An 8,037-nucleotide genomic window follows, 5' to 3' on the forward strand; every position below is an offset into this window, starting at 1 on the left:
CAGCCTCCATGCTTGGGGAGGCGAGGCGGCCTCCGGTGCATGGGGCGGCGGTGCTACGTCTGTGAGCTGGAGATATAGCCGGTGTCTCTAGAAAAGGCGGAGGATAAAATATGCTCGGGTACGGGGTGGAGGTGGGGGTCTTTGAAGCTATGGCCGGAGGAGAAAACGGACGGCGGTGGCCGGAGATCGGGCTGGTAATGGCGGACGCCGTCAAAGGAAAGGTGTGGTCAATCGAGGTGAGAGAGAGAATAGGCGAGGGAGAAATGAACTGGTTAGGGCAATTTGAATGTTATATGGTGTTTGGTGGGAGGGCAAAAGGGTAAAACATCGATTTGGAGCCAGTTGAGGCTGCGAGAAGCCTCGATTTTACGGCCGCGGCTTCCGTGTTGTTTTCTCGGAGCGCTCCATGGAAGAGCTGCGTAGAGCCGGCCCGAAAATTGCATGTTTGTTTGGGCTCCGGCTTCTTTGGGCCAGAAGCTGCAGAAGCCACTCCTAGGAGCCCAAACAAACACACCCTAAGGACCCAAATCTTAGTACACCGACACAATCTTACAGAGGCTATGCAAACATGCTATCTCACCCAGGAAGCTCTACATAGCCGGCTGTTTGGAGTGCTCTATGGAAAATTCAAGTCCCATGTAAATTTCTAATATTTTATTAGAGATTACTACATGGAATCGTCCAGCTAAAAGGTATACGTGCAAATATGCACATTGGAACAGTTAGTGAATGTTTGATCTATCATCAAGACGCTAAAGATGGTCGGCATCTTCTATTCCAATGCACACATGCCAAGGATCTATGGAAGCGCCTAGGCTTGGATGACCTTATCTCTTCAGCGATTCATGTTGATCGGTCTAGGTTGGTTATCATGGAACATTTGCTTCTCCTAACATCTAGTCCAAGCTCAAATTATGCCAAGTTTGGATGTTAACCAAGTCCTGGCGGAGGGCTGGTGGTGCTTTTGGTGGATCAGGCGCCGGATTACACATAATGAAGCTTCTCCTTCTCCACCACCCTTCAGATGATCGCTCTCTGTCATAGCAATAGCAAGCAACTTCCAGCGGGCCTGGAACTTGATCACGAATGGTCCAGACCTGAGCCGAAATTCATAAAACTAAAAGTTGATGCGGCGTTTTTTGAAGAGGAAGGAGTAGGAGCAACAGCAACCATCATAAGGCACGAGTGAGGTAATTTTCTGGCAATACAGTGCGATTATATCTATTTTGCTGTTGATGATATTACCACTGAGGCAATGGCAATGCATAATGGACTGGAATTTGCTAACTCGCTAGGTTTCCATCGGGCAGAGGCGGAACCAGACTCCCTACAAGTGATCACCTCCGTGGAATCAGACTCCCTACAGGTGATCAACTTTTGTATTGGCCAATCAAGACTGCCTACAAGTGATCATTTCTTTGGAATCAGACTCCTTACAGGTGAACAACTTTTGTATTGGCCAATCAAGATGGTGGGACGCAGCATCTCAGCAGATGCTGCGGCGATCTTTGCAAAAGTTTAGACTTAGCTTCAATGATTGAGAAGGTCTCTTGTAAACATTGTTTTTGTTCAGCTAATCAAACAATGTGCTAGCTAATTTTCATTACTATAACAAGAACTCGTTTAGTTGGACTGACAAACTCAATTACTGTAACAAGCACATTGTCTTGTCAACAAGCTTGTGAATGATGTAATGTTGTTTTGATATTAATAAAGCTTGTGGGTGATGTAATGTTGTTCTGATATTAATAAAGCTAGCCATGATGACCTTTCCTGTAGAAAAAATTAAGAAACATGGTCCGTAGTTTTGCAACCTAAAAATATATATGAAGTTCCCATTTCAACACTTCCATAGAAACAACAGAGGGATACTTGCTTGGTTCCAGATCAAAAAGGGAAAGATTTTCACTTTCAATACGGACAAATTTCAAATTTCATTTTGTCTGTCTAAACTGAGAACAAACTCCAGAGAGAAATTTCATGCACGGAGTGTATGGCACGCGCGCACAGTCAGCAAAGAGGACAATAAGTCCACGGAGAAAGAAGACTGCAAAGTGGTTAGGAAGGAAGACACAAATTGCTGGTTCGTCTGTACATTGTTCAAGAGCACATTCCATTCTGTGAGCACAAAACATTACCATCAAGATGTTCATGGAAAGAATTTGTGTATGCTCCGGTCGTGGTTAAAAGAGCACATGATTTCACGCTCTCCTGACGCTCTTCCCATACTCTTTCCTGATCTCCCACAGCTGCTCCCCGACCTCCTTCATGGTCGGACGGTCCTCCCGCGTGGGAGCGGCGCACTGGAACGCCAAACTCAGAAGCTTCTCCAACACCTCCTCGTCCACGCGGTCTTCCAGCAGCGGGTCCAGTATCTCTCTCATGTTGCCTTCATTGAATTTCTTGAAAGTCTACGGAAAATACAGAGTTAAATGAAATACCCATCATCTTTCTCATGTTGGGAACACAAATAAAATGAAATGTCAACCTACTTTTTCATTGCAAGTGAGTTTTGCTAGAGATCTGCTGCTATGATATTACATGTACTACCTCCGTCTGGGTTTATTGGTCCCCTTCGTATTTTGTGTCCAATGTTGACCGTAGTTTTGACTAACACAATATATATTGTATGTCACAAAACTTATATTGTTGGATTCATATTCAAAAGAGGTTTCCAATGATACTACTTTTTTGGTATATAACTTATTTTTTGGTAGTTAAATCAAAGGTCAAACTTTAACCCAAAATACAAAGACTAATACCCAGACGGAGGTAGTATATTTTAAACTGAGCACAAAGTTCTGAAAAGATAAGATTAGGTCAATAACAGCATGATACCTCTAATAGTAATACACCTTTCACGATTATTGTCTACTAATATGTCAAAACAGTTATAAAAATATAATTGTATAAATATTGACTGAAATAAATCTATTAACATCATTTACACGTGGTAAGTCTAAATAACTCTGTGTATGGTACTGGTCTAGTTTTTAAATGTTAGGTACACATTCCAAAATGACATTCTGAAGGGAATGATAAGAGTACTGACAAACCATACTTTATCATTACTAGAACTGATAGTCATGCATTGGAAATGAAAGAAAAAGTCATCTAACATACCCATCTGATAGTAATCCTCTCTTCAGCGGCCCGCTTCAGCTCTACAGGTCGACGGGCAGAAATAATTTCTACAAGAAGTATGCCAAAAGAGAAGACATCACTTTTAGGAGTGAGCTGGTACGTTCTTAGGTACTCAGGGTCCAGGTAGCCAGCAGTTCCTTTCACTTTCGTGGAGATGTGTGTCTTCTCTGTGTCACTAGGGCCACTTCTAGCAAACCCAAAGTCCGACACCTTGGCCCGGTAGCTGTCTGTTAGAAGTATATTTGATGACTTCACATCGCGATGGATTATTGTCTTCTCTGTTCACATTATAGAAGTTCTCAGTCCCTCAAGCATTATTTCCAATAACAAATTTCATCAAAACAAGATTCCGAAATTGCCATAGCTAAATAGCTAACAAAAATAACACTGCCATATGCAAAAAAATGATTAACTTAATTCATTCATATTATTCACTAAGTTCATAATGTTGAATTTAACGTATTTAAGTTGCAGTGCATCAATATCCATGGAACAAGCATGTAGATTATCTACCTGCATATAGATGGAGATAAGTGAGTGCATGAGCAATATCAATCGCAATTTCTAGGCGTTGATTAAAATCCAGGGTTCTGCCATGTTGGCCTGCAGAATGAACAAATACATATAAGTATATAACAGTTGAGGCTTAACCAAACAGCAAGGGCAGGAAATGCTATTTACCATCGAGATGTTCTCTCAAAGTGCCATTTGGAACATACTCAGTGATAATAATCCGCTCATTTCCTTTATCAGTATAACCCAGTAATCTCACCAAATTCCGGTGGTCAATCTTAGCAAGCAGTTCTACTTCATTGCTGAACTCATCACTGGGACCCGCAAACTGATCCTGTAATAAATAATAGAACCAATTATGCGTCGCTAGCAGAGAACCAAAGAACTAAAATCAGAGTTTCCACCTGAAGAAGTGCTCCTAGTAACTGTATAAGTTGTGCCACATCTCATCCAAAAGAAAATCTTAATTGAGCAAATATAATGAACACATACGCAACCAAGACAGTTTGATAAGTATCAATAATAACAGCAAAAGATAAGAAACAATAGCATGTCACTACCTTTTTAGCTCTCTTGACTGCAACAACCTGGCCATCTGACAATACAGCCCTGTAGACAGTCCCAAATCCTCCTTCACCCAATTTAAATGAATGTGAGAAATTCTGAGTCGCCCTGAGAATCTGCTGGACACTTAAGTCAACAGATCCAACTCGAGCAATATGTGGAGACGGTGCGAATCTAGATGGGCTTGGAGGTATTCGATGTGGAGTTGGTGGGATCTTCTCGGATGATGTGCTTACGTCGAAGGATGAAAGAGAATCAACTGTAAAGAAACATTTGATTGTTTAGAGAAGAATGCAACAAAGGTTAACAGTGGACCGCAATGGACACTGTCATAAAACATTGATCCTACAAACCATTTAACAGTCGGAGGCGCATTTCAGAACTGAGATAGTTCACGCAATATGAAAGTATTCAAATGCTTCCCAAAGTGGTTAGCTATAAATTTGCAAATACTCTGTTGTGATTCTTCCAGGGAACATTTTAGTCCAAATAAAACTATACATTGCTTATTGATTTTCATATCGGATAGATGGATATAGATTAATATGGTCAACCTACGTGAAAAATGCAGCGCATTAACTCTGTCAATGATCTGTGTGCAATGAGATGAAAGGACATCTAAACTGAGCCAGTAAGATGAGCACCGCATGAGAAGAGCTATATAATATTGAACCAACATTACGCAATGGAAGATTATTAAACTTGACATAGGTATAACATTTTATAATCTCAACAGAAATCATTTCCTCATAAGTTCACACAGCGGGTGTGGAAATGGTATGGCTGACCTACTACGGAAATGGACACTGTAGTTAGGAGAAGCTGGGCTGGTATCTAACAGGTAGATAAAAAGTTTGCAAATGCATACAACTGTGAATCAACTTTTGATAAGCCTAGTATCATAGCTGAACATTAATTTCCACACCTTAACTCCAGCAGATATTAAAGTTGATGGTCTGTTTGCCATCTTACTTCCTCTTCACTGAACCTAAGTTGCTGGCATGTGGGGTCATCTGCTCACACTCTCCACTATCTTGTGTCATTGTGTGGGCTCTCTTTTTACGCGTTATGATCAGGTTTACGGTATTCTATTTGTGCATTGCCACTTTTTCTGAAGTTCAATCTTTTTTTTCACCAGTTTTGTATGAATATAGACGTTTCACATGATTATACTAACATCACTTTTGTAGCAACACACAGGCGTCCAACTAATAACTAAAAAAATGTGTGATTTGAGGGTGGTGGTGTGAACATCACCCAATATCAACATCTTTGTAACCAAACTCTCATGCATGCATTATTATTGACCAAGCATACCCAGTATAGTGCTTGAACAAGATAGACTTTTTTAAAACGATTATCCCAAATTAGCCTACTCCAATTTGAGTCCATACAACTACTAGTATTTTGGTGTATTTACTTTTGATCCCACTACAAGGATGACAGCAAGAATTGGCTTTTCCCAAATATTAACGGACAATAACACATTTGTTGCAAAAGGAAAAAGGACAATAACACATGATGTATTGACTCACCAGCATTGCGCTGAATGGATGTAGTATTGTGTCTTCTTCCTTCTTTTCTTTCGGCATGAAAACATGGGAGCATGAGACCACAGCATATGAGAAGCACACCTGGCACAGCCAACAGAGGATCCTCTTTTTCAGAAGAATCATTGGCATCATGTTTATTTTCGTGTAGACCCATGTTCCTACATGGGTCATCTTCAGCTTTTGCGCCATTCTCTGACGACTGCTTCAAAAGCCTCCTTGGTATGTTTGGAGTTGAAGTTACTACATTTCATAACAAAGCATGTGTGTAAACAGAACTTAGAAAATATACAAGTAACTAGAATACCTACGAGGAATTAGGTAACGATTTATTTACAGAGGAAATAGGCACTCATTCGAGCTGAAGATGACAAGAATCTGAGTGGTGGGTCTGTACACCCACGGCTCACATTAACGGATATAGTCAGTTTATGGCATAGAATAGAAGTGGCATTCCCATAGAACCGACGTCTACACCAAAACTAAAGAATAATAGTAGGATGCATGAATGCTAGTGTTACACGAAGTACCAACAACAGCTTCAATCAGTACAATTCATGTGTTGTAAACCGAATCAGTCAGTACAATGCATGTGTTGTAAACAGAATCATACCTCAAAATTCAGATATATGGTACTTAGGTTGTGTTTGGTATTGTAGTGCATTATGATAATCCTATTTGTCTTGACCAGCTTTTGCCAATTTTATCATTTGTATAACCTGTTTTCCCCTATTGCTGTGCCAATCTTTTCATACTTGATGGTAAATTTATAATATAGGCTCAGCACAGCACAATCCAGCAACCGCAATCAAGCATTTTAAGTCGAATATAAAACAGATTCAGGTACAGCAACTAATATTTGGCTAGACTTGACCAGTCACTTTGTCCATTTTCAGTTCAAAAAGCCACTTTGTTCATTACTACTCGGTGCATGCCAGGACATGCACCGGGTCATCAAATGACCAAAGTTCCATATATACTTTGCCAATTCAAGCTCTTATACAAACATAAACATATCGAACAAACTGCGGCAAACTGCGGACACAGCTGAAGCTAGAAACCTAGAAGCCACTCACCATAGCTCGATTGACTCCCATCATCGCCACAGTAGCGCATCCACGCACTCCTCCAAGATTGCGACCGCTCATCGCAGCTGAGGCAACCACTCCCAAAGTAGGACCGGAGCCTGTCGCAGCCTTGAGCACGGTCCTTCACCAAAACCCCATTGATGGACAGGTTTTGACGGCCATCAGAGGTCTCCAAGATGGAAGCTTGTTCATCTCCACAGGCCCATGAAAGGGTTGGCTCGGACCCGGAAGCCAAAGCCAGAGACGAGCAGAGAAGGAAGAGCAGAGCGAGCAGATGGACCAGAGGAGACATCGGCACAACGAACTGGACCGTAAAATTCACAAGCATCTCATGCCTGAGACAAGCATATATAGTACTTAAAAATGGAGATGCAAGAGTGGTCGCAACAAAGTTTGCATCCCCCTTCTCCTCCAACACAACGAGGACAAATTTTTTTGCCTCCAAGAAGACAAAATGAAGTCAAGGCTATTAACTCGTGAGCAAGGGGACACAGCTAGAAGCGAATCGGGCTATTCCGCGGCGGATGAACTACACGCCAATAAAGCGCAACAAATCAAGGAAGACCTAGGAGTAGAAAACCTTGACCGAATTGGAGCGAGCGCCGCAGCACAAAAACAACAAGACAAGCAAATCTAATCTGGGCTGAGCAGGAAGCAGAACGCCGACTAATCTGGCTACTTTACCACTCGAGGATCGGGGCTGTGGGGATCAATCGAGCGAGCGACTGGGTGTTGCTCAGATCGGGAGAAAGGAAGGAGAGAAGGAAAGTGCGGAGCAGTTGGGGGGCAGACGGAAAAGAAGAAAGGAAATATCTTTGCAGCTCCCTACTCAGCTGAGCTGAAGCGAAGCCCGAAGAAGGTGGGAAGAGTTGGAGGGTCAAGGCAGAGACTGGAGAGGCGGGGTGGGGTGGGAACCGGCGGCGCCGGTAACTTCCGGGTGGCAACGTCACCGGAGGCTGGCAGGTGCGGACCGGGGTGTGAAACTTCTAGCAGCAGGTGGCAGCGTCACTGGCTGGGCCGGGTTGCTCAGCTTTCTGTTCTAGATTTGCCCAGCTGTATTGAAAGTTTGGTACGAACTTCATTTGCCTCCACCTCTCTTCACCCTCCTCTCCACTTTGACTCTTTTCTGTTACACTCTTCCTTACCGTATGGGTTGAGTATACTGCATAATGTTAATT

The 8,037-nt window shown here is 42.3% G+C and overlaps 1 protein-coding gene across 1 annotated transcript; it reads right to left on the reverse strand.

Moving 5' to 3' along the window:
- Positions 1–1,880: 1,880 nt before the first annotated feature.
- On the reverse strand, positions 1,881–7,834 carry LOC125508911 (calmodulin-binding receptor-like cytoplasmic kinase 3). The gene is made up of 7 exons (XM_048673717.1): positions 6,848–7,834; positions 5,757–6,014; positions 4,218–4,480; positions 3,826–3,991; positions 3,658–3,747; positions 3,124–3,422; positions 1,881–2,411 (listed from the first exon to the last, which is right to left on the reverse strand). The coding sequence occupies exons 1-7, from the start codon at positions 7,185–7,187 to the stop codon at positions 2,202–2,204; spliced, it is 1,626 nt and encodes a 541-aa protein (XP_048529674.1). The 5' UTR covers positions 7,188–7,834; the 3' UTR covers positions 1,881–2,201.
- Between the last annotated feature and the right edge of the window lie 203 nt (positions 7,835–8,037).

This window comes from Triticum urartu, chromosome 5 (genome assembly GCF_003073215.2).
Source record: "Triticum urartu cultivar G1812 chromosome 5, Tu2.1, whole genome shotgun sequence".
In the NCBI taxonomy this organism is placed as follows: Eukaryota; Viridiplantae; Streptophyta; class Magnoliopsida; order Poales; family Poaceae; genus Triticum; species Triticum urartu.